The sequence below is a fragment of the Lutzomyia longipalpis genome, chromosome 2 (genome assembly GCF_024334085.1).
Source record: "Lutzomyia longipalpis isolate SR_M1_2022 chromosome 2, ASM2433408v1".
NCBI lineage: Eukaryota > Metazoa > Arthropoda > Insecta > Diptera > Psychodidae > Lutzomyia > Lutzomyia longipalpis.
The window spans coordinates 29126707-29154175 of record NC_074708.1 but is presented as its reverse complement, the minus strand read 5'-3'; the positions used below and the strand labels follow the sequence as shown (position 1 = coordinate 29154175).

The window sequence follows — 27469 nt, the reverse complement described above, 5'->3', positions numbered from 1 at the left end:
TGCAAATCTTTGCTATGAAACAGTGACTTCAATTCCTTATTTGCCTTCACAAAGGTGGTGCCATTATCCGAGTACATCCGCTTTGGTGAACCTCGAGTGCTGACAAAGCGTTTGAGACAAGCCAAAAAGGCATCAGTTGAAAGGGAGCTTACAATGTCAAGGTAAATTGCCTTAGTTGAAAGACAAACAAAAACTGCGATGTAAGCTTTGTACACAACACCTTTACGACCTTCAATTTTTAGCAACACGGGACCTGCGTAATCTACTCCAGTTGAATGGAAGGCAGCGACATATTCCACTCGAGGCTGGGGCAAGTCACCCATCAATTGCTCAGGTACTGGAGGGTTGGCACGGATGCAGTTTATGCACAATCGGTAGATTTTACGAGCTAGAAGACTACCTCCTAATGGCCAATATTTTTGATGGATGGACGCGAGAAGTAGTTGTGGACCAGAGTGGAGTGTAAGGATGTGCTCCCTTGCGGCATATTTTTCCGCCAAAGCACCATCAGGAAGGAGCATTGGATGTTTGGTATCGAAAGGTGCATAAGAATGTTCAAGTCGGCCACGAACGCGAATTATTTCATTCGAATCCAAAAAGGGACGCAATGAACGAATTTTCTTGAACCTTCGCTTAGTATTCAATGAACCATCAATGATAGCACGGCGGACATCATCCATGTGAGCCACCTGTTCCCACTTGACCAAAAGATGCTCCGCGGTCCGTAACTCAGAAATAGTAGGACGACCACTAGGCAATGGGGGAGTACTTCGGGTTATGCGAGTATTTTTCCGTTTGGCTTTGAATCGAGGGATTACTCGGAATATCACTGTAGCCAAGACAGATTTGATTTTATCAAGACTGCTGTATCGCAGCATCAAGTACTCATGAAGCGAAACAAAGGGCTTTCCAGTTGAATCTATTGGGTCACGGGAAATAGTTGGTGTCACAAGACACTGAGAGCTCGTAAGTGAAATTTCGCGATAGGATGAATGGGAGAAGGGTTTGGGCCAATAAGATTGATCTTTAGTGAGCCATTGAGGACCCTTCCACCAAATCTCCGCGTTTTTCAATTTCTCAGGACTTGCTCCGCGAGAGAGAATATCAGCTGGATTTTCTTGTGAGGGCACATGACGCCATTGGTCGCTTGTGGAGATTTTGAGGATTTTTGAAACCTTGTTTTTCACGAAGACCTCACGCTTTACATTGGGATTGTTGATTTGGCAAAGCACTACCATTGCATCAGTCCAAAGAAAACATGAGTCAATTTTTAGACATTGTGACACGGTTTGTGCCAATTCAGCCCCAAGAAGTGCCCCACTCAATTCTGCCTTTGGAACAGTTAATTCCATTTCTTCATCTTTCTTCGCAGGATCAATATTCTCGAATTCCTCATTATCAATTTTACCCTTTTTCTTTTTCTTATTCACTGGGGAGATGTGAGATTTCGAAGTAAGAAGCTGTGAAGTGCGATTTCCATGCTTATCTTCGCACACCAAGAAACACACCGCTCCGTATGCAGAAGTAGTAGCATCGCAGAAGACATGGATTTCCCAAGACTCAACTGAGGACAAAGATGAGACACATCTGGGTATGTCAATATTTTCGATTTCAGGCAAATTTTCAATGAACTGCCGCCAAGAATGTAGAGAATCAAGGGGAATGATCTCATCCCAATCTTGTTTCAGTTTCCAAATTTCTTGGAGAATCAATTTTGCAACTGTGATGATTGGGCCAATCAATCCCAAAGGGTCAAAGAGTTTCGAAATTGTTGACATGATTTTTCTCTTTGTGGTGGAGTCCAGTGAAATTTCAGGAAGGTTGATCTTGAATCGAAAAATGTCTGATTTTGGATGCCAATGAAGACCAAGGGTTTTAATGGAATCAACAAAGGACATGTCAGTCTCTTCTGATTGAGCAAATCCATCAATGTTTGACCTGATTTTTGACAACTCCATACCAGCACTCTTCAAGATCGCAGTCAATTGCTGCATAGTTTCAATTGCCTCTTCAACTGTTGGAACGGATAGCAAACAATCGTCCACGTAACAATTAGACGTGAGAACGGAAGCTGCCAAGGGAAATTTATCACCCTCATCTGCAGCCAATTGTGCCAGGACACGAGTTGCGAGGAAAGGAGAAGCAGAAGCTCCAAAGCATATCGTGCGAAAACGATATGATTGGACGCATTTGTCTGTCTTTGATTGCCATAGGAATCTTAGCAAGTCCTTATGAGGCAAGTGAAGCAGAATTTGGAGATACATTTTCACAATGTCTGATGTGACAGCGAATGGAAATCTGCGAAATCTCAGTAGCACTGAATAGAGGGGTGGCTGAACCACAGCACCAATTTTCAAGCAATCATTCAGACTGAAACCTGTCTCAGATTTTGCACTGCAATTAAAGACAAAGCGATATTTAGTCGATCGAGCATCCTTCTTTATGACACAGTGATAGGGCATGTAAAAGGAAGGATTGTGAATCTCTTCGTGAGGAACCTTTTCGATAATACCCTTAGCCAGATACTCCTCAAAAATTTGAGAATAATGATCATGAAGATCAGGGTAATGATTACGCATTCGCGATTCCAACGAATAGAATTGACGAAGAGCCGCTCGGTGATTTGAACCCAAATTAGAAACATTATCGTTGAGGGGAAAGTGTACAACATAACGCCCCTCATCGGATCGTGTCGTTGTGGAAGAGAAGAGCTCTTCTACTTCCTGGTGTTCAATTTCAGTTACAGTTTGTGTTGGAAGGGACTCAGTAACCCAAAACTTCCGGATACTAGCATCAAGTTGCTCAACAGAAGTTGTGTTGCACACAACAGTTTGATAAGAGGAACTGGATGTGGCGAATTGTGGTTGATCGATAGAGCCAACTACAAGCCAACCCAAAGTTGAATCTCTCAAAATGGGAAGTCCCTCACCCAACCGGAGAATCTGACCACCAACAATTTCAAAGAACAGGGCAGCCCCAACGAGGATATCAATAGGACGGGTGACATGCCATTGAGGATCGGCCAACTGATAATTCTGTGGAATGTGAATATTGGTCAGATTAATATTCCAATTTGGTTGTTCACTCGTTACGCGTCTCAACACAGCACATTCAAGCGAGTAGACTTCATTTGAGTTCCCGTGAAGGGGTGAGATGCGAAGAGTGGTAGTGTAACGGGAGTATTGAGTAGCAGATCCAACGCCCTCAATTGTAAGGTTTGCAGTAGATTGTTTGAGACGCAAATCCTGACACAAACTGGTGGTTACAAAGTTAACCTGAGAACCTGCATCCAAGAGCATACGACAAGCATGTGGTTGATTGTGAATATCGTATGCAAGCACCATGGCTGTTGCCAACAAAACCCTTGAATTCACCCTGCCATCATCATCTACACAATTGTAAGAGGCTGGAGTTGATGAGACCATTGTATTGGGATTGAATTGATAGGAGGTATTTGCTGACAGTGGCGGCGCGTTACTGTCTGGGGGCCCACGAGAGTGACTTTCTACAGGTCCAGAAGCAATTTGTGATTCGTGCAAAAGTCGATTGTGCTTCTGGTTGCACAGTTTGCATGATTGGTATTTGCAAGATTCAATGCTATGCTTTTCAGAAAGGCAATTTGGGCAGAAGCTTAAAGAGCGTACAGCTTCAATTCTCTTCGAAATGGGCAGAGCAATAAAAGTTTTGCACCTGTACAACTTGTGAGGTGATTTTTGGCAATAAGGGCAAAGCGATTGTGTCTCCTGTTTGGAGGCAGTGTGACTTGAAAGCTTTTTCTTATCGGATTTGTGCTTCTGATCACAATTATTTGAATTTTTTCCCTGATTACCTGACAATTTAGGATTGAAGAGAGCATACTGTTCCAACTCACGCCAACGGTTGATGAGAAACTCCTCGAATTGTGTCCAAGATGGGATGTCATCGAACTTTTCTCGGGCCCACAAGGATTTTGTCTCTGGATCCAGCTTTGAAAGCACATGATTGATGATCCAGGGATCCTTCTGGGATACCGAGAGCGAATCCAACGTCTGGATGACACATGATGAAGTAGTTTGCAACCTCTTGATGGCAGCTGCTGATGGTTGAGACACCGAAGATTGCTTCATGAAAGTGTCTATGTGTGCTGCCACCATTGAGCGTTTGTCGTTGTAGTGACGCAGTATTGCTGACCAAGCCACATTGTAGTTTTCCTCACATATTGTAAGATGACTGATGACAAGAGCTGCATCGCCTTTGAGAGCAGATTTGAGGTAATTCATCTTCTGGATGTTGGAAAATTTGCGATTGGAGTGCACCACCGAGACGTACACATCATGAAATGATTTCCACTCCAGATAATCGCCAGAAAATTGCGGAAGTTTTATTCTCTCCACTTCTTCGACGATGGCTGGTCCACCAGAAGGTAACATCAATTTCATCTGTTCTTCCTGAGCTCTGAAAAATTGTTTCATGTTCTCAGAGTCAGCTTCACGTTGCTTCTTTTGCTCATTTATGTTGTCGGTAAGTGCATTGATGAGCACAGAAAAATCTGGTTGATTTATTGTTAATTCCTCCGTCTTGTTGAGAGACCTATTGACCTTCACTTGGGCAATCAAATTGGTAATTTCTTCTTCCGCTAAGGAACACTGAGAAGCAACTTCCTTGGCTTCATTTTTCAGATCAGTTTTTCCAGCTCCAGTGGTGGTTTGTAGAATGAGAATTTGGGTTTGCTGCGCAAATTTTTCTCCAATACGATCATACGATTCCCGCAATGCGAAAAGATCTCGTAGAGCCGTCTCATCTTGAAGGTCACCAACTTCTGAAGAGAATTTTTCCAACTTTTTCTTGTTATTGGCCAATTTTTCCCTCAAAATGTCTAGAGTAGCTTGCGTAGTGTTCACGAAAACTTCTTATATATTTCTGACATTGCCAAGACACAAAATGCAAGGCCTACTTGTTTGAATAATTTGAATTTTCCCGCGCAAAGCGAACAATCCCTCGGTGGGGAGGCGCCAAGCAGCTATCGTCACTAACAAACATGTTGTTTTGGAAAGATCGTGGGAAAATTCAACAGATAAATAAAAATAAATTGCTTTCTCAAATAATATTGGCTGTGCTATAGCCATAATATATTGAAATTTCTGATGGTCAAAACCTTCTCTTAAATGATAGTTAATTTAAATTACTATATACTGTTGCGTGAATTTTGGTGAAGAAAAAGTCCAACATTAACTGTGGAAATGAGAGACTTTTCCAACGTTAAATTGTCCATGGAGAATTGTCATTTAAACTTTTTGTCATCTCGCATTATACGGAGAGATGGAAGAGGAGGTTATTCCACTTGTGTGATCATAAAAGAAGCTTAAATTTTAATGATTTGTCTAGTCATTTTGTTCCTCCATGTGGGGAATCGCAATGATGGAAAATTGTGTATCCTCTTGAATCATGGCAATTAATTTTTCTGCTACATGTTGTCTCTTCAGTACCACATAAAAAATGTATATAACCCACTGGGGATTTTTTTGCATCACCAAACCATTGTGTTCCAATGTGATCATGGCTTATACATCTTGTAAGTAAGGAGAGGAGAAAAAAAGAAATCCACAGATGGCAAACACAAAAGGGAAATATCTTAATTAAGTGCTGTGAAAAAAGAATTGGATGAAGAATTCACTTTGACATAATTCGCAAGTGTTCATCAATTAACAATAATGTTGATTCCTCTTCCCTTTTGATCTCGCTTATACATATATGGCGGAAAATTAGTTAAGAGGTCAGAGAATTCTTTCTTTCGGTGAGAGATATTGAATGCACAAAAGCCCCCGCTTCTGCATGACATGCAGCATTTACAAGGAAATATAAAATAACTTTTTAAAAAAAATTCTTTTGAGAACATTGCAAAAAAAAGTGCACTCTTTATAAAAATTCTCTCAAGTAAAAGAATTCATTTTCACAACCGCCAAATCACTTTAGCAACAACAAAAACTCTTGAAGAAAAAAAAAAGAAAAGAAAAATTGCTGAGATGTTCTTGAGAATAATTCTTTAAATATTACATCCAAGATCACTCAAATGTGTTGTGAATATAAATAAATTTCATCATACTCAACAATATAAAAGAATAAATTGCAATTTAGCAGAGGGTGACGCAAATATAGCTGGTGGGCACATTTTTTTTTTACTTCTTTTCACACAAATGTTTCTTTTAATGCAATATAAGAAGAGACACATAGTGCCACACTGGTGTGAAAGAATAAAGTGCAATAGACACATTAAATACAATAAAATTGCAAAAAAATATTCACCAAGCACCCTCATGAATAAAATACTTGGAAACTTTTCAAATAAAGATTTTGTGAATTCTTCACGAGCTTCTGGGCCATGCGGTTTATGAATAAGAAAACAAACTTTTGATTAAACTTTCCAAGAATTTTCGGGAGATGAAATCACCAATATTCCACACTTTGCTTTTGCTTTAGATTTAATTAGTCACTTTTTCTTTTAAAATATTTTTGGGTATAAACTATTACTTTTAAAAAGTAATAGTTTTGCTTCTTATTTGCAACAGAAATTTCCTGATAACCTAATTAGATTTTATCTCTGCAAAATTTTTGTTCTAAAAATATCACAATAAAACTATATTCTAGTGCACCTCTTATTGATGTAATTAGAGCTTTTCTAGTTCATTAAACTATATTCACCTACTCAACGTAATAAACGTATAATCACGCTGATTGAACCTGTTTGAAATCAATTAAACCGCCCAAAGTCTAAAATATGTTTTTCCCTCTCCACTCTATGCTTTTTATGACCATTTAATTAATTCGAGATAGCTATGCGCTGTGAAATGACCAAATCCTATAACTAGGTGGATAAACATGTGGTTGGAATTTAATTGTTATCTCAATTTACCTGGCAACAGAAAGAGGAATCTACTAAATTGAATTAGATATCGAATACCTTTTGAAGGAAGAAATTCTTTCCTTTCGTGCACCTTTTTCCCATCGCAGACAAACCAGACAGAGACACTCAACAAGAGGAGGTTTCATTAATCAGAATTATTCGGGTTACCCCTATACCTACATATATATTGCCTGGGATTGAATGCTAACAATATAACGCACCTTTGAGGAAATTCTCCGTGTGGTTGTTATCTAAATTTACGACATTTTTGGAGGAGATGCTCCTTCGGATGTTGAAATTCTTGGAATTTCTCAAATTGATTGCCGGGTGGACTCCGTGATAATTACCTGTGTGGATCAATTTAGTGTGATATATTTCACAATATTTGAAGGTTTCATTCTTGATTTCCAAGACGTTCGGCAGGGGAAAAAATGCCGTAGATCCAGTTTCTTCGGCATACAACTTGTCACACGGAATGGTGTGAATGGCAAGATTGAGCAGCAGCTCTTAAAAAAAACTCGTGCTATAATTTAGGGTAATACAATGTTGGGTGGAAAGGTGTTTGTATGAGAAAAGTGTTTATGCGATGTGTGGGATGTGCGATGTGTGGTCAGAAATGAATGAAATCGGGGGCCTTTGGCGAGTGTGGGTGAATCCATCAAAAACTGGTGAATGGATTTCTGATATTAGGAAAGGTACGGCTGGGAGCCATATGGCGCATATTCTATATAAATATGTGTGGGCTCATTGAGAAAATTCAACAACTGTCACAAAGAATGACTCGTTTTTTTCAACTTCACCGCAAATGCACCTAAAGGGAGCGACAGAGAATTTAATTTACAGCCCATAGGAGGAATATATGGATATTTTGAAGAGAGTTTGAAGATAAAAAATTGCCAAACAAGGTCTCTCCCTCATCCCACACACGCGACACGTGTCAAAAGAGAGCCCACCTCCGATGCGGTGAAGCCCCCACACAAATATCTTGCGCAAGTCAATGCATTTTCCGGTCGATGTTCTTTTTTAATTAGACTTAATTGACCAAAGTCGAGGAGGCAGTCACAGAGACCCTCCCAGCTTTTTAGTGTGCGGGACGTTGACTTCGCCTCGAGACACTGCAGTATAGCCCCATCCGCATTATGACTTACGACACCCTAACACAGAGATATGGGAGTGGCTCAACCCTCGAATTACTTTTCCTTGAGAAGGGGGTGGAAAACCACACTGTGTGGTTGTCTTGCCTTGTTCCGAAGTATGAAGCTTTGAAGAAAATCCCTTAAAGGAAATAACGCCAAGACCACAAATACTGGAGAAAATCTCCTTCCACCCAGGAAACTTTCATCATATATGGATGCTATATAAGCAAAGGGTTTGAATGATGCACATCACCATTTCCTGACCACCAAACTCATACATTTAGTTTAGGATAGTTATCATGCAGTGTTCGGTGGTGTCATAAAATTTAACCGCACTTTCAGCATGACCCCATGCCTCTGGGCAATTGAAATTATATTCAAAGTTTCCTGTGTGAGTGTGTCTATCAAAAGTTAATAAAGAGAAATTCTAATTTCGCTTCTATATAAACTTGAAAGTTTATAGTATAGAAAAGCTGGAAAATATCATTTGGGGAATTCACGTGGTTTATTCTCTTTAATAAATTTCCTCACATGTCTCAGTCAGATGAGAAATTTTCCACAAACATTTTCAATATCAGCACATTTTGGTATGAATTAATTTTACTTTACTCACACAGAAAGTTTGTGGTTGACAGAATGCAAGAGACTTTTACGACTTTCTCTCTGCTACGTTTAATACTTTTGGCAAGGATCTGAGTGATTGATTAGATTACGAAATGGTGCTGAGTTGTATTTTTTGCAAAATAGTTTTTGAGATTTATGGGAGGTTTAATCTCATTGGAAAATGCAACAGTTATATTACCTGTTTGATATTGAAAAATTTATCGATTATCCTTTTTGAATTTATTTCAGTGAATGCAATTCTTTCCGTTTGAAAGAAAAAAATCAATTCTTTCTCACTCCTCTCATTCCTTAGCTCTTGAAGCTTTTACAATTTGCTGAGATTTATGTTGTTGATGGAAAATTAAGAAAATTCGTTTAACGGCAAATTCATTTAGAGCTTGTTGAAAAAACACTTTTCTCCTGACAAGAGATTAAAAATTTATAAGTTTTCCCATTTCTACATTTTATTCAATTAAAAAAGAACTATCTCAAACTTATGTAAAGTTTTCTACCGCCTTGTTCTCCAAGTTTTCTTTAGGACATTACAAAATATGCCAAGAACAGCATATATGTTATCTACTTTTTCTCTATGAAATTTCCCATTAAAAACTTTCGTCATTCTGAATCCAAAGAATATTTTTAATGAAATTATCATTTATTTTTTGTTAGTTTCAAAACTATGTTTTTTTCTTATGGCATTCAGCAATTAAATTGCTAATGTGCCTAAATACATTTGCTTCCAAAACACATAATCGAAACTCAAATGTAATTAAATGAACCATTAATTTCTTGTTCAACATTCAATTTTCTCAGTGGTGGATTTGAATTTTTATTGCCTTATTAATTTTATTCTCTAATTAGAAAATAGAATTAGATTGGGTTGAATAACAATTTGTCTATGGGAACCTCTTGTCTAACAAAATTATCACCTTGGTTCATCAAATCGTACGAAGGAATGCCGAGCGTGGGCAACTCCATTCCAGAACACATCATAGAGATGAGCATAAAGTTACCCAAAGACATTTTGGGATATTCTATTCATTCAAATATCGATTGAGGATGAAAATTTCTCCGTCAGTTGAATTTCTATTCTTTTCCCCGTCTTATGGGGCCGGCATTTCCTAACACACAGTGCGTATCTTCTAATTGCTGCTTCCTGCTGCGAATATAATTATGACAAATTGATTGATCAATTGACGGTGTGGTGCAAATTAAATTCCAATTCATATAATTATTCAATTTGTGATCTACAAGCTTGTTCGTGAAAGTTTTTCATCGGCAATTTCTTTCTTTTTTTCCCTGACCAATGTCTTTTTGCTGGAAGATATGAGCGCACATAATAAACCATTAGTCATTGAGGTAATGGGATCAGTACCATTGTACAATGACTTTTTTTCTGCTTGGCGCACGATGACTAAGAAAAGGGAGACATGAACTAAAATCAAGGTGGGAAAAAGATGCAAAGCGTGAGAATTTTAATATAATTTTATATTTCTTTTGCTTGAAATAAAATTCATATACATATCACAGAGACAATTCACATTGTTGGGAGTTCTTCGTGGTTGCTTTAGTTCTCCCAATCGAGGGTGTCTAACTGGGAGATTCATAAGAAAAAGTGATCATTAATTTTGTGGTTATTGTTTGCATCAAATGTAGCACACAGAGTCACATGCGGTGGAAAAACGTTAATGCATTTTAGTGTCACTGCTGGGTGGGAAAAGAGCGCATGGTGGGTATATAAGCCATTGCAATTATGGTATTTATCTATATATGAAATTACGCGGCGAGTGTTGCAGCCAAGTGGATTATATGGCAGAGAGCAATGCAGATGCATAGCTGAAAAGCATTTTACAGCATCTCGCGTGGAATTCATGGAATTTTGAGGCTCTGAGAATTGTTCTTGTGAATTTAGCTTGAAATGCATTCATTTCTATTCCATATACATAACACTTTTTGCTTAAATCCTCTGCGCGAGGATTTTCACATCATTTTCCAGAGAGACACTATCTCAGGTTCCACATAAATGCGGTAGTGTTGAAAGCACATAAATAAGAACGCGAGAATTATTGGATAGATATGCTTTTTGCAGTAGAATTGTGTCTGCGGTACTTTAGATAGCGTCGTTATAATTCATCGTAATCAAATTAGATGTTTTTTGGAATCTTTAAAACACTAAAAACATGCCTCTCATAAAACAGAACTCTCAACTATAAACTGTGGTCAGACTACCACTGTTCACTACTTATGGTTGAAAGATAGGTAATTGTCTTAACAATGGTGGTCCTTCTTGATTGTTTTTGTCATTCACCACCTTCATTTTTTTTTATATAAAAAAAGGTCTTAAAAAAATATTCTCGTACCATTGTTGCTTTATTAAGTAAGGTAACATAAAGAGAAAAATCCCAAAAGCATTAGTAAAATTTTCTATGCGCTATTTATGTTTAAATTAACATCACAATATATTATATATAATTTGTTTATTTTTTAACCTGTTGCAATACTCGCATAATAATGTTTATTTTAAATGGTTTACAAAATCAATGAAAAACTCTAATTATCATGAGTAAAATAGTAATCAAATAATTAATGTCGTTACCACTGTTTATAAATGCTTTATTATTGACACAATAGTGTATGTTTAAGCCCTATTATTTCAACATTATGCTACATCAATAATTTGAATGGAACATTTCATTGTAATTGATGAGAACACCTCTTTATTCATGTAGTACCCATTAATTAATTTTGCTTTATTAGGAAAATTGATATCCTATTGTAGAGAATTTAACCAATAAAACGAACATCATCATTATTTTGTGCACATTGGTCATTTCAAATGTTCTCTAAAAAATTAAATTAAAATTGATTTATCGGATTTACTTTTTTTCTCTCTTTGAATTCTTCTGATTTCCAATTTCTTTTGTAATGTTAAGCTCTTCCACGACTTCTGAAAGTTTTTTTTTTTTAAAGAAAAAGCAGGAAAAAAGATTCAAATTGTCACGAAATAATTTAGCAATGTGATGCTAAATTGAGAAATAAATTCATGGAGATTGAAGAATTGCTCAACTATAGCGGAAGGGGGAGGAAGCGTCTCAATTACACATTCTTGTGGTCATCATGCCGATTCCATCCGTATGGGAGAAAAACAGCCCAAGAAGGATTCAATTTCTCATTCTCACGCTTTATTACACGCACCACTGAGTACCATGGGTTTGCTTGCATTGAAAGTTTCGATTGAAAATTGACCTCTGCGGAATGCCAAAGACACGAATGCTCAGGCCATACCGAAGCGAAGGGGAAATCATTTGGGTGTCGAAAAGTAAAAGACTTCCTTCATCCTCCATCGTTGACAGCATGTGAACACTATTTGAATATTAAACCAGACACAATTGCAGTATGATGGAGATTTATAAATTGACTCCCGTAGCATTTGCATTCTTTGCTGTTGCTTCCGTTGTCACCTGATTCCCCAAGTGACTCCCCCATATTGTTTGTTTCCTCCACCTCACATTCCATCTGACTTTTCTCGTCTCTTTGACCAACCATGCAGGTTGGGATGAAGAAAGGTGCTCCTCTGGTTGAAAGATGACAAAAGGTATTTTCACTACTTTGGCTCCATTGTCAATTCCTTGGGGAATTTGTTATTCAAGAAACGGAAGATTTACCACCCAAATTCCACACCTTGAAATCCATACATTATATACCTAGAAAGGTATGCTAGCTGTGTATTTTAGCTTTTCCCCACAAATGGGATGGAATGATTTGTAAAGAAAACCTCCCATGTTTTCCCTTTTGTGTTTTCCACGTATAAGCTTTCTTCGGCACCCTGTATCCAATTTGAACCCCATCAGGAGTGACGGTAAAATGTCGCTTTGCGTGCTTCCTGGGTGTAATATTGTAGGTGTGTTAAATTAAATAGGTTCCCCGGGGAAAATGTATGAAATTTGAGGTGAAAGCCAACACAAGGGGGACTGCGTGGAACAAAAAGAAGGAAATAAGAGTAAAAACATCGCACGTTGGTTTATTGATAAACAGGTGGGTGGGCGCTCTTCGTATATACAACAACCTAGGATGGAGTTGAAATTGTCACTTGTGCGCCAGATGGGAGATAAAATTTATATTCCTCATCATAAATTTTCCATATGGATTTTATTTGATTTAACATTCTGCATTTGGTAGTAGGTAGTAAAGAATTTAATACAATCCAAGCAAAAAGGCGTGAAATTCTATATTTTAGACCCATATGCGGAGTTATGTCTTCAAGGATAAGAAGATGGCATGGCGGGGGACTTTTATAATCATTTATTTCAGTGAGAAAATTAATGATCTTTTCTTAGGGAATATTTTATGGATTAAGTCTTTGAAACAAAAAGAAAGAAATTTTTGGGATGGTTGTGGAAATTCGGATTTACAGCCTAGTATTTTGCTATATATCTACATTGGATTTTTTCCTTTTAATCCATGAAGAACCATTAAGAATTCTCTGAATTCCTTACTGTCTTTAAGGAGTTAATGGGGTAAAATCATTCCCTATCAATGATACATAAATCATAGAATAAAATAAGATTTTTATGAGATAAAAATGTTAGAGTTTTGCTGCATATAAAGATTAATTAGTTGATTTTCAGATCATCAAGCAAGTTTAGAGAAGTTACATTTTGATTGCGGTTACATTCAACATCTTTATGACAATAGTATACATAACATACTTCATTACAGCAATAGTAGGTAATAATTTAATAATTGCATATAATTTCTTTACGACTCTCTTATACACATTGAGCGCTCACTCGGAATGAATCTTGGTGAAAATACTTGAAATGTCTGGCAGCAACTCTGTCGTCTTATATCAGGGTAAAATGCTGTTGGGAGTGTTGAAAAATATATTTGCTGAGATAAGGGATAAAATCATCATTTTGTAACAAAGTAATACAACATAACATGATACATATTTGCCATTTATGGTGAAAGGATAAAAGTTCTCACTTCCCAAGGAAGCTAACATACATACATTATATATAGTAGCAATAAAAGGGAGACCAAATCGCGGAACAGTGAGCTTCAAATGTTTAACCTGCATCCATATGGAAGAGAATTGAGAAGAGGTACGAACTAAATCTAGAGAAGATGCGTGGGATTGAGGGGCTCGATGGTTGTGTCAATTGAGAAGACATATCCGGTGCTTTGTTGTAAATTGCGTGATCACACACGATTACAATGGAACACTATGGGCATTAAATACTAAAAGTTCCGCAATGAAAAACACTTGCGAGACTCTTCTCAACCTCGAGTTGTCACAACGTCGGTGGTTTGGATGTGAAATTCAGTGTTGGTGTGTCCCACCAACGAAGAAAGATGAGAACAACTGCTCCATTTATCCAATTCCCATTATCATTCATGCTAAATTATCTTTCCTAAGCACTGAACTTGTGGTGCTTGTTTTTTTTTTCTTACATGGCCCAAGAACACAACACACATTCACTCTCTGAAGCAGTTGGAATAACCACAGTTGTAATTTCACTCTGACCAGCATTTCTGAGGAGATTCTGGGATAAATGGTGTTGTTTCAGAGCTCCATCTTCTCCTAACTTCTCACTTTGCGCATCAATTTGTGGTTCTCTTGGTGTGTTCTATATGCCCTGTCTAACATGGACATTTTGTGGTATTTAAAGGATGATGGAACTATTGAGATGTTTATAAAAAAAAATGCTATTCTTGCTGGATCTTCCTGTGAGAGAGAACATAACATGTTCTGTTAAATTGTGGATAAAAAAGTGAAAATTCTTTTTAGCAATTCATAAGCAGTGGAAAAATTAAGTTGAACAATTAAAAAATCTTTTAAAATAATTTAAAAAATGCATCATTTCATTTATTAACCCTTTAAGAATCTAAGTACGTCTATGAGATTCCCTATTTGGGAAATATTTCATTTTCCAAACTTTAAAATTATTTAAATATTTCTAGTGGTAAAAAAAAGACGATTTATTGTGAAATATTCGTTTGTAAAAAATCGAATATTTGAATAATAACTCGAAAGGGTTAATCTAAACTAAAACCTTAATCGTTTAAGCTGGAATTCTTTATTTATTAATTTTTCTTGCCAACATTAAACAAAATTTATATAATTTTTGATAGTTTAATGAAACTAACACCAAAAGAGAATATATAACTTCAGTCTATTTTGGAACTTCTCTAAATAAGAAAAAAACTTTAGAAACTTCTGATATTCCGATTGTTCTATGCTCTGAATTTAACGCATGGTCAAATTAACGAAATTCTTTTGGGAGAGGAATTTGCCTTGAATGTCGCGTGTCAGTTGAAGATCAGACCAAAAAGGGCACCACACACCAATTGGACTAACACGAGAGTGTTAATCTTTTCATTACCACTTTACATTTGAAGCTTCTCTTTCACCGTAAGTCTATTAACATAAACTTCCTAATTTGTGTATCTCTTAATTTACTATAGAAAACTGCGTGACGTAAAATCATGAAGTTTCCATTTTTGCATACAAAAGAAAGTCTTAGATAACACGGCCCTTACGCGTATTCAGCACACATAATATACTGTGTGGTGTTTCAAGCTTATGAAGCGAGAGAAATATAATTCTCAGACATATATTTGTGTATTTTGTGTGTGCATAAAACTGCAATTTGCGATAAGAGATGTGTTTTGAATCCTATTGCTAATACATATAATTTCCTCAGAAGCTTCTGTGAGAGTGTCTCCCCTCAACTAATCTGTGCCTGAGTAAATTAGTTAAGTCTCAAGTGACGAGATGTTTATTAAAGTTCACATTCATGTAGTTTAACATTGCTAATGTTACTATTCGTATGGCATTGGGAATTCATAGTGATATCCATTTCTTCTTAAGGGGTGAATAATTGCTATACTTTAAGTAGTTATGATGATTTTAGATAAATCTTTATAAAAAAAATCATTTTTTTGGTAAAAGAGTAATAATTTTTTGAATTCAACATTCAATTTTTAACAGTTTTGCTACGATTTCTATTCTAAGAAGCAATTTATAGATTTCCGTACAATTCTGTGGCTAAGAAGTTACTTGATCACCTCTCTTTTGTACATAATATCGTATGCAAGATATATATATTTCCAAGACCTACCATTACCTACAAGAACAGATTTGAATATATAGCTAAATAAGAGAATATAGAAATGATATAACTCGAAATGGACGTATTGTTATTCCTCTTTAATTCAGCTCACTTATTCTATATATGCTTCCTGAATAAACCGGATGCAGTTGAGTGCTTTGGCATTATATTCAGAAATCCTATTTCTTCAGGATCTCTTTGTCGGAGGTGTTAAACCTCTCGGTCCAGAAAGGTTGTTATGAATATTTTTTGTGTCCTCTTCAACTACACGAGTCCTTGTGTGAAATCCATCCAAATACCCTCCAGGTAGGTTGGAGGTGCAAAAAGAATTCACTCGGTATGTTTTTTTGTTGTTTCCATCTCTATCGGATATTGATACCCTCAAAATCCCTTTGTTCTCACAGCCTCTTTTCGTGACAAATCGTCCTCCATTCCATTGGCCTAAATGTTTTTTTTTGTGTATCTCCCCAACCTTTGAAAAGTAAATGGTCACACTATTAGGTCAGGAAGTTCATTTGATTTTTTTTCTACTACCGAAAAAGTCACTTAACAATAATTTTTTCCTGCATTTCTCTTCCATTGGAGTTTCTCTGTGAGGGTTTTTTTTTCATTCCTCTGGCTAAATTCGAAGCTTATTGTATTTTTATTTGCCTGTTCCTATTCCAATTTACAATTAATTCTTCTGCTAAAACGCGAAATAAAGAACCAAGCAAAAAAAAAACTTTTTCTACATGTCAAGAATGCATATTGAATCATTTTGTAGCATATAGTTTCATTTTCAGAAACATTTGGCACACCAATTCAATCAAAGTCAATTAAAAAGTTTGTTTTATACAAATAAACTTGCAATATTGGATTATAAAATTCAGAATTCCAGCTCTGCATATCGACAGATTTTTGTTTTTCCAGAATTCACTTTTTGCTATGAAGGCATGTGCTGAAAAACTTTGAATTTGAATTTTTCTTTCATCCCGTAAAAAATAACTATTTTTTGATTGCGATTCTTTTTCAATCAATTTGCATAAATAATAAGTTTTTAATAAAATACTATCGTTTTTTTTTGTATTAGTTGAAGTAACGTGGTTAGTAATTAACTTTAATTAAATTAGGAATATGTATATATTTAATATATTTTTTAAAATTTATTTAAAGCTTTGAATAGAGTTTTATTAATAGCTTTTTTCAGAGTTGGAACCTTCAACTAAAAAATGTACAAAACATCAAACAAAAAGATTTTTTTAAATTACGAAACATAACTCCAACTTTATGCTTTCAATTTCATTTTAAAGTTTATTAATAAAAGTCAGTTGTTGCATTGATTAATGAGGGGACGGGGTTCAGTGAGGCATAGCCGAAGGTGGATGTGTCGCTTTTGTATAAATTCTTGCTGCTCAACTGATGGTTTTTTTTTTGGAATTTGCATATAAGTTTTCAAATAGGTACTGTGTGGTTTCCCTTTGGGGCAAAATAGTACGATATATGAGTTTTTTGGGGGAAATCGAACAGTGGTGTGCATAGCATATTGGAGACGTAAAAGAGAGCCTTTCTCCATACAAAGAATAATGCGGGTGTGGAGCTGCTAAACAATTGTCTGGGTATATATTGCTTGACAAATGGATACAAGCAAATGGTGAAGTTGGGTACAATATGAGGTTGTCGTCATGGTCTTTCTTGATCAACCAAGCACATCTCCGTGATTCTCTATTCCACATTAAAGTGATTTTTTTTCATTTTCCTCACATTCTTCTCTCACTCCCGCATTGTCTTGTGATCTTGCCCATGTCTTTTTCGCTGTTTAACATGAATAAACACCACATGAATGTAGCAAAAAGGGAAATCTTTGCGTCTCTCCCCAGGGCCCCTTTATATTGTGAGTTATTGCAAAAATCGATGTACTCGATTGAAACATCACCCAGTGATGCTTTTTTGCCTTAATCCAATGTTTATTTTTTACTTCAACTCCATCAATGGATAATGTACATAGTACTCGTCACAGTTGAATAATTTTCCTTGAAATTCAGAGAATACATTTGCCGCAAGAGATATCATTCATGAAAACTGAGATTTTTCAGAGAATAGAAAAAAATTTCCTTTGTGATATTTCAGATTGCAAACTTTTCCCTCTTCAGAAAATTCTTTAGGAAAAAGGGTTTCCTTTCAAGCACAGAAAAAAACCCGGAGATGAAGTGGACTGCATATTTCTGAAGAAAAAAAAATCGAATGGATTTCAATTTTAATAATGCGGGATATGAAAAAGAATTGAAACTAATTCAGCAGAAGTTATAATTTGATGAGTTTGTGGTTTTCGTTTCCATCTTCCAATGCTCAAGCCAGAAAAAAAGTTCAAAAGGGAAATTATTCAGCATTTAATGGAGGAAGTGAGTTCTACTTTTTATCAAAAATATCTACCTACTCGTGATTATATAATTTTGTCAAATGTATGTTGGGTTAGCATGATGGGCTATTTAGAAAAGAAATTATGCTTTAGCATTTGGAATGTCTATCCCGCTGCGATACATGGTGAAATAATGAGATTTAAGATAATTTACATGCGTGTGTATTGGTTCATTTTAATTTGTCAAAAACATTCACATTTTTCACCCAAAAAGCTTTTAGCCTAGAATTATAAACGATTAATTAGAAATTAAATGTTTTAAAGTTATAAACTTCACGCAACAGCTTTGGTTAATTGGTTGGGAACAACGGGGTTGAAAAGCGGGATGAAAAGGGATGAAAACTAAATTAATTATTTAGCTTTAATTGCATTACAGTATAAGCATTATACGCTTTATTTATTTGGTGGATTTTCCTTATATTTTTTAATATTATAAAATACGGATAAATTTTTTCAATTACGTTTACGTCCTATCCTGATTAGTTTTCCATTCAATTGAAAATTCGGAAAATTCCCAAAATATGTGGATTAACTCATGACCTATACATAACAAATGCTAAAGGATTCCAACCACCGCGTGTTTGGCAGGAAATTCAATTTCATAAGCCGAATAAACAAATTAAAAGTTCAAATGACCTTTCAATTACCAATTCATGTTGTGATTTATGAACTTTTCCCTCTTCCCATTTATTTTATACATAAATTTCAAGCTCAACTAGTATTAATTCATTTAAAACATACAGTGTGGTTAATGAAAATTATAGACGTAATACAAAACCCAATGAAATTGACAAAAAATTGCTCATTTATGTTTTATTCCTCAAATTCAATTTCAATCATTCAGGTAAATCCTTACAAATTTGAAACCACGAGTTTTTTTTTTTATTTTAAAATTCCATTTGAAATGGGATAAAATATTACATCAAATGGGAATTTGGTGTCTCTTCTGCAATTTTTTTCTTCGCGGTAGCAATTAATTTTTTTCGGAGTAATTTTTTTTGGGCAAACTCTTTCATCTTTTTATCTCACACACGCGGGTATTTTTTCCCATAGAGGGAGAAAAGAGCGACATTTTCCGTTGTATGTTATAAAATTTATCTACTCTCCTTCCTTCTTTCTCTTTTATTTTAATACACCGAGATTCCCTGTCGTGTGGTGAAGACGTACATAAGGAGAAAAAAAACGTCCACACAAACGACGAGAAGAGTGGGAAAAATTGCTAAGAAATAAAAATAAATTATACACTTGAAGATCACCTTCGATATCCGGTGTCAGGTGAATGAATCAGTTCGGTGTACAACCCAGCTAACACATAATAACTTTGACTTTACTTACTATTTATTAACGTTATAATAACGTTAGATTATCGTAAAAAATGGTCAGAATTTCGTCATTAGCTTACTAAATTCTAACGTCAGAATAACGTTATTATTTGGTAAGTAAAGTCAGTAAAAATTGAGGCATTTTTAGTCATTTTGCAGAAATCAAAGTTTTAGTCATTAAAACATTAGAAATCTATTTGTAGATGATCAAAAAGCTATTAAAAGACGTTTTTGCTGTATTTACTTCAATTTTTTCGCTAAAATTCAATTTTTTGTGTAAACGTTGGAATATCGTCAGAAGTAAGTCATTAAAGGTCAGTGAGATGAAAAATCAATCATTTTTTCTATCATCAAAAACTAATTAAAATGGCATATAAATGCATTAAAATGATTGTTTGAAAGTGAGTAAGTAGTTTTAAAAGCTTTTTTGGGCAGAAAAATCTCATTTATTATAAGAAAATATACTTTCAATTTCTTCCTTAACAACGTCAGTATACCGTAAGAAAGCACAAAATTTCTGACCCTCCATCAACTTTGGCCAAAATTCCTGCCGCAATCTCAACGTCAGAATACCGTAAGTATACTTACCCTCCACCAACCTTTGGTGTTGAGGAAGAGACAGAAAGAGAAAGACTGCGTGGGATATTTCTTTTTTGTATTTCTGCACTCTTCTTTTGACCTTTGACAGGCGTTTGTTTTGGTTTAGGTTTTTCACGATTTTCTCGAATAAATCAATAAAAATGAGCAAAATGATCAATGAAATCGTTAAAGGAGATCATAATGAGGGTGCGCCAGGTCTTGTTCATTAAGAAATTCGTCATTTATTGCCGCTATTTTAGTATTTCGCGCATGTCATATAACAATAGGGAAGAATGCTTATGCGGGTGACCAAGATTGTACGTAGGTGCCTTGGAAGACCATTTCAGAAATTCCCTAAGAGGAAACAAGCGTTCAAAAAGGGACATCCAAACGTAAGGAAATCCGCATAGAATTTCTTAAGATTCAAATGTAAACCTGTCGCGAGCACAAAATTAAGAATAATTAATCTGTTTTCTTTTCAATAAAAAAGATCACAAAAATATTTTTTTCTATTAGACCCATAAGATCATTTGATAGAAATGATTTTTATCAAATTCTTGCAATATTTTCCTACAATTTATTTCAAGTTTTTTTTTCTAGAATAAGAGAAAAAATACATTAACGTACATATAATGTATTGCATAAACTTTAATTGCCAAATCTTACATTTTTCTTTTCAAAATAAATATTTAAGGTCCTTAAAAACCCTAAATTATTCCCAGGTAGGCAATTTAATTGCCCTTGTTTTGCAGTTTACAAGGGTTGCTCTCCTTATCTCTTAAATGTTTATTGCAGGCTTGCAGGTCATAATCCGTATAAGACAAAATGTATTAGGCTGTTTTCATTTTGGGTACACACTTTTAAAGAAATATTTCTGAGAAAATGGGTTCAGGTAAAAACTTGGTTTCCTTGAAGATTAAGTAATATTTAATTTGATCGCATTTAATATGTTTTCGTTTTACATAAAATAATTTACTGATGCACACTTTGCTTTTTGATATACAAATATATGATATCTATTTAAAAAAAATATACTTAATAAAATTTATTAAAAAAAAAGCTCTTTTTCCTCTACATTATATATCATTTTGTTCATTTTAACGTTTCGGCCAAATACAATATATGTGACAAAAATTTTTAAGCTACGAGATATGGCGTAGATTTAAGTGTCCGGGAGTATCAATAATTTTTATAGCGAAATTCAGGATATTTAATTGCCTTTGAATCAAGCCGGGTCAGCATTTTAAGCAATAGGAAGGATGTCTAAGACATTTTAAATAAGCAGTAAAGGCAAAGTCTATTTTCCATCATCAGAAATATTTCAAAAATTTTTATAAAAAATAATTAATTTTTAATGAAAGGTCCATTTTAGGTTCTTTTTGACTTATTTGCGACGGTAAAGTATTTCGGCATATAAATTTGAGATATAGGAAATTTCGAAAAAAAATTATAAATATTCCTTGTAAAATATACCACATTAATAAATATGGTATATTGGTAGGGAAATAGAGAAGATACCATTATCCTATGCTACCATGTAGGGGGAAATGGGGCAATTTGTTAGTTTTTTGGGAGAAACATTTTCCTGATTTTCCTGAAAATATTTGAGTTTTCTCATGACGACTATCTTATAGGAAATTTTCCGGGCTACAACTTTGTCTCAGACGATTTTTCTCTATCTCAACGGGAAAATGCATTTTCAGGCCATTTTCCAAACCCTTCCACATTTGCCTGTTTCAAAAATCATGGGGCAAAATGTTAGTTTGCGTTTTTTGGCCTTAAATTTCAATTTTATGAATTTATTTCATCTAGACACTATAAAAGCAATTGATAATAAGGTATTTGCGTAACAATTAGAAATTTTTTTGAATAAAAAAAATACAAAAAATAAAAAAAATGAAAAATTTATGAAATTGCACTTTTTATTTTTTAAATAATTTTATATTAGTAATAGAGAGTAATATAACATGCTAAATTATAAGTATTAAGTGTGCCGACTGGTAAAAAATAAAATAAATAAACAAAAAAATAGTTAACAGCCTTAAAAACGGTTTCTAACATTTTGCCCCAAGAGGTACTTTTTACTATCAGTGTTATACGGGAAAACCCGGAAAATTTTTTCGGAAAATTTAGACTAAATTCGTGTTCAGCAATAGTTACTCTATCAAAAAATGCATTTGGATCAAAAAAATTACACAGAAATACGCCAAAATACGATATTGAAATGAAAGGTCAAAGTAACTTTGAAATTCGAAAAATTTGTTTTTTAAATAAATCCCAAAATATTAGATCAATTAATATAAAACTTTATAGGCTTAGTTAGAGTTATAAAAGGTACCTTTTGACTAAATTAGAACAATTACGAAATAATATTTACTGAGATATTGGAGATGTGTGGTCTTGATTTTCTAACATTTTGCCCCATTTCCCCCTATGCTAGAGAGTGAAATATGTTTGGGAAATTTTTTTTGAGATGCCATGTCAAAAATTTCCCTTTTTGGTCTCAAATTTTAAAGGTCAGTACAACGTAAGAAAAAGGTCAGAAATTTCTTCCAACAACGTTATTCTGACGGTGTACTGACTTTCAACGTGGGTCTTTTTTATTCCCCATTATCACGTAAAATGACTTATTTTTGACGAATAATCAACGTTATTCTAACGATCATTTTCGGCACATTAGACTTTATAATGACCTTTTGTGCCGACTGGGAAGGTGCGACATTCGCTGGGGATACCTGTACGGAGGAATGTACCATAATTTCCGAATTAAACATTCAAATCAACAACATAATTTAAATTGAGATTAGGGCACTACTTGAATCGAGACCTAATCAATTTCCGTGCGGGTATTTATCACCTCATTTATAAAATTTGTAGGCAATCTTCAAAAAAAAATTGAGGAGTTTTTGGTATATTTTGATGAGTTTTTCGGCTATTCTACTTTAAACTCTAATTAAGTTTCTCTCTGGTAAATCTGGTTCATTGTGGCGGCATAAACTTCTTTCTGTGATGAGGTGATGAAAATTTGTTTGATCCAATTTAAATTTCAGAAGTAGAAAGATCAAAAGAAACATTTAATCCATTTAATTTATTAATTATACATATGACAGGCACCCAATGTCCGGAAAACTCTATCAAATGGAAATTACTTCTTATCAATAGATTGAATAAATTTTATTTTACATTTCTTGAAATAAAAGTTTTGAAAGGTCTGACTTGGAATTTAATAAACTAAAGGCATGTGTACTGTGTAGGTGGTTTTATTTTCATTTAGGCATTTTGGTTGCTTAAAGGTGTAAATTTAAAGTTTCTTTTATGGTATAGTGTGATTGATAAATCCGTTAAAAATACTCAAATTCAAAATTAAATATTTTTTATAAGATTCATTAATTAATTCAATTAATAAAATCACAGAAAAAGAGGGAAAACTCCTGCATTCTCGTTGAATAATAACCAAAGATTGATAAAAATTCTATTTTGAACATTTTATGTTTTTAGATTTTCCGGAAACTGTTAGGATAGGTAACCTTATAGTTTTTTTTGATTAATTTTTCAACAAATTTTACATCGCTCGTGTACCTTTCCAATTGAGCGTCTCCCCCTTGATGGAACAACTTTTACTCCAAGAGTTGTAAACGTACCACGATGCGGGGATTGCCCCGATACTTGGGTAGAATGACACGACATTGGCGATGGATGCAGAGAATGCTCTTGAGAGGAAATAGGATAGATTGGTTGTACACGATAAGCGTCACAGGAATGTGAAAAGTGTCATTGGCAAAGGGTATTCCAATCTCCTATTTTCCGTTCTTCCCATGCATTTGCACATGAAGAACCCAACATTGACGTACTGTGTCAATTGATGCCAATTGCTCCATTCATTTTGGGCCCAACAAGATTCATGGTCCGAGACAAATGATGAGACCAATTCTCAAGCATCCAATAAATCTTTTTCGATTCGTGCGTAATTTATCGATTTTGTTCATAATCGAACCCACTGGCATTCTCATATACAACATAAATTCCATGCTCTTTTTTCTCAACATGTTACACGCAACTTTCTGGGGCAATGGTCATTTTAGATGATTACGCATAATTAAAATGTCTTTTTTCCTCTCTGTTTCTCTATTTTCGTTCCAACACTCTATATCATGGAATGCCATACCACACAGTCTCAGTCCGATGTAATGGAGTGTCTCAAATGATGTTCACAGACACACAGCGAGCACAAGAAGATTCTCTCAGACTCTTGGGACAATTTTCTCAACAAGATTAAAATGGGCTCTATTATTTTCTGTACACAAGTGGGCTTCTTTTGCCTTTCGGATTTCTCTGTAAACTTCTTGCATATCTATATAATAAAGAAAGGTCTGTTTGTTGGTAATCGTCGTTCCGACTTTTCTATACAAATCCACACCGTTTATCCGATCGCGATGAAATTTGGTATAGATGCCCCTTATAACAGGCGGTTTCAGATGGCCGTATTCATTTTCCCCCCAAAGCCCCCCTTCAGGTAGCCCCCATAGAGATTTCATGCAGTTTTTGCAAATTTTTGAATTTGGCGCCTAAAGTGTTGTATGAAAATGATTTCTTCTCTTTGCAATTTTTTTTCTTTTTCGTTCGATGAGAGCTTCCCATCTTCTATATAATAAAGAAAGGCCTGTTTGTTGGTAATCGTCGTTCCGACTTTTCTATACAAATCCACACCGTTTGACCAATCGCGATGAAATTTGGTACAGAGGCTCCTTATAACAGGCGGTTTCAGATGGCCGTATTCATTTTCCCCCCAAAGCCCCCCTTCAGGTAGCCCCCATAGAGATTTCATGCAGTTTTTGCAAATTTTTGAATTTGGCGCCTAAAGTGTTGTATGAAAATGATTTCTTCTCTTTCCGAAATTTTTCTCCGAGATTTATAAGTGGCCTCAATCAAACCATCACAATTTATTTTCCTCTAAAATTTGCGCGAAGCGCAACAAATCCCCGCGAAGCGGGGCGAGGTAAATTGGAGCGAAGCGACAATTTACCTCGTTCTACGATAAACTGTCTCTCTGAAATCCCCGTCGAGGGTACTTAGGATTTCATTTTGTTCTCCTTCCTGGGTTGTTTGAAATACTCAAGGCCTTCTCAAAAGCCTTAAAAGTCGATTCACTGCCATGAATCCCCAAAAATGTTGAATCTTTTCCGACTCTTTGGCCTGAGTCTGAAAAAGCCTGGATGAGTCTAAAGAAAACCTCGTGAGTCTCGCTTGAACTCGGTTGAATCCGATGAATATAGAGCAAATTTCGCATGGAGTCGAATCTATTTGAGCCTTAAAAGTCTCTTGCCGTCGGTCTCTGATTTTTTGTATTTTTAACCCTTTCGTGACAAACCTTTGTTTATTTATTTGCCTATAAATTTCGTATTTCTTTTTTTTCTTTTTTCTTTTTTTTTTAACACCAAGAGACTTTAAAAATTATTTTTATAAAAATTTTTTTAATTAAAAATCTTAATATTAAAGCTGAAAAGATTGTTTGTTTGTGGCACATGAACTCCTGCGAAACGACTGTGCCGATCATGATAAAATTTTTTAAAAAAATTAAGAATAATTTTTTCCGTGTTTACCTGCTGAAGGATCAAATAACATTTTTTTTTAATTTTAAAAATTTGTCGGGGTATTCTATAATTCGCCCCTATAATTACATTTAAATGGAATATGTTCACACGTAATTAGGGGCTCGGGTTGACAAGTCTATATAATAAAGAAAGGATTTCACGTCTCCACATCTATGCATTCCTATATCATTGGCGCGATTATGATAAAATTTGGTACAGAGGCTATACAAAATCACCAGAAAAAAGCTACTTAAAAAAAAGGGGAAAAGCCCTTATGTCTACCTGCTGTGTTAACTTTGTTAATGAGGGTACCATAACGGTAATAGTTATTTGAATTAGCGTTGTAGATCCTTCTAGAAATTAGTATATAATGCTGAAATATTTGCTTGTGGCAAGTGAACCACTCCGAAACGGCTGAGTCGATCCAGATGTTTGGTATGGAAGGATAGGGGTATAATACGAGTTACAAGCGCTATTCCTATGACATTCTCACCCTTTCATAACGCTTCCGCATAGAAATTGTTTTTTTTTCCCTGAAAGGGGGCTTTGGAGGAGTATGGCCATTTGAAATCACCTGATATAAGAAGTCTCTGTAGCAAACATCGCGATTGGTCAAATGGTGTTGATTTGTATAGCTGTACAGATGCGATTACCTTCAAACAGACCTTTCTTTGTTATATAGACGCTCGCAGAAATTTGTTGCGCATCGCGCAAATTTTAGAGGTAGATAAGAATTGTAATGAATTGAAATAAATTTAATTGAAGGTTTATTCGTTGGTAACAATCGCCTGGTATCAGTAGTCTCTGTACCAAATTTCATCGCGAACGGATCAACGGTGTAGAAATGCATAGCTGAACAGACACGAAATCCTTTCTTTATTATATAGATTTAGAAGGATCTAGAATGCTAATCAATAAATAGGATTAGGTAATTATTTTCTTTTAAATAAATAACAATTACCGTTATGGTACCCTCATTAACAAAGTTAACACAGCAGGTAGACTAAGGGCTTTTCCCTTTTTTAAGTAGCTTTTTTCTGGTGATTATGTATAGCCTCTGTACCAAATTTTATCACAATCGGGTCAACGATATAGAAATGCATAGCTGAACAGAAACGGAAAAAAAATTTCTAAAAAAATATGTTTTTTTTTTTTCAAATTAGCACACCGCATTTGAGAAAAGCATTGGAAAATATTTTTGAAAAAAATTTTAAAAAAAAACGCTTTGAATAAATTAATAATTACCTATATATCAAATTATCTAACGAAATATCTCTATTGATATTCAATAATATTCACATCACAGAAAAATGCCCTTACAGGGTTAATTATGGTAAAACATTTGAGCCTCTGAGCATAGAAAGAGCATTAAAAGCCCTGCTGAAGCTCGAGTGAGTCTGAAAATTTTACCATGAGCCTGAAATTTTTGCCGTGAATCTGTGCGAGTCTTGTGTGAGTCTCAATATTTTGTGTGAATCTTATGAAATATCACTGAATCTCTTGAAATTTCTTCAGTGAATCGACTTTTAAGGCTTTTGAGAAGGCCTGGGAAATACTTTAAAATATTTATATCCTTTTTTGAACAGGAATTTCCCTTCTGTTTTGTAAATTCAAGTGTAATACGGTGAAGTGTCCTATAGCTCAGGGCTTTAGAACATTTATTTTTAAACTTTGAGCTTTGAGATGAAAAATTCAGAATAAAGAAAATTTATGGATTGTTTTTTTCTTAATCCGGATTTGTCGAGAAAACTTTCACGAAGTTTGACTTCAAAGTTGTCTTTGAAAAGTCAAACAAAATTCTTGAAATTTTGCATAAAATGATCTAAAACTTTTACTTCAATTGAATCC

At 34.9% G+C, this 27469-nt stretch overlaps 2 protein-coding genes across 3 annotated transcripts in view; one reads left to right on the top strand and one right to left on the bottom strand.

Annotated features, from left to right (window-relative positions):
- The window catches only part of LOC129789915 (uncharacterized), a 54413-nt gene that overhangs the window by 8255 nt on the left and 18689 nt on the right, over positions 1-27469 (top strand). The window lies entirely within an intron of this gene.
- On the bottom strand, positions 1202-13793 carry LOC129791242 (uncharacterized). Its single transcript, XM_055829311.1, has 4 exons — positions 13694-13793; positions 1961-4798; positions 1296-1429; positions 1202-1231 (listed from the first exon to the last, which is right to left on the bottom strand). Exons 1-4 carry the CDS (start codon positions 13791-13793, stop codon positions 1202-1204), a joined length of 3102 nt encoding a protein of 1033 aa, XP_055685286.1.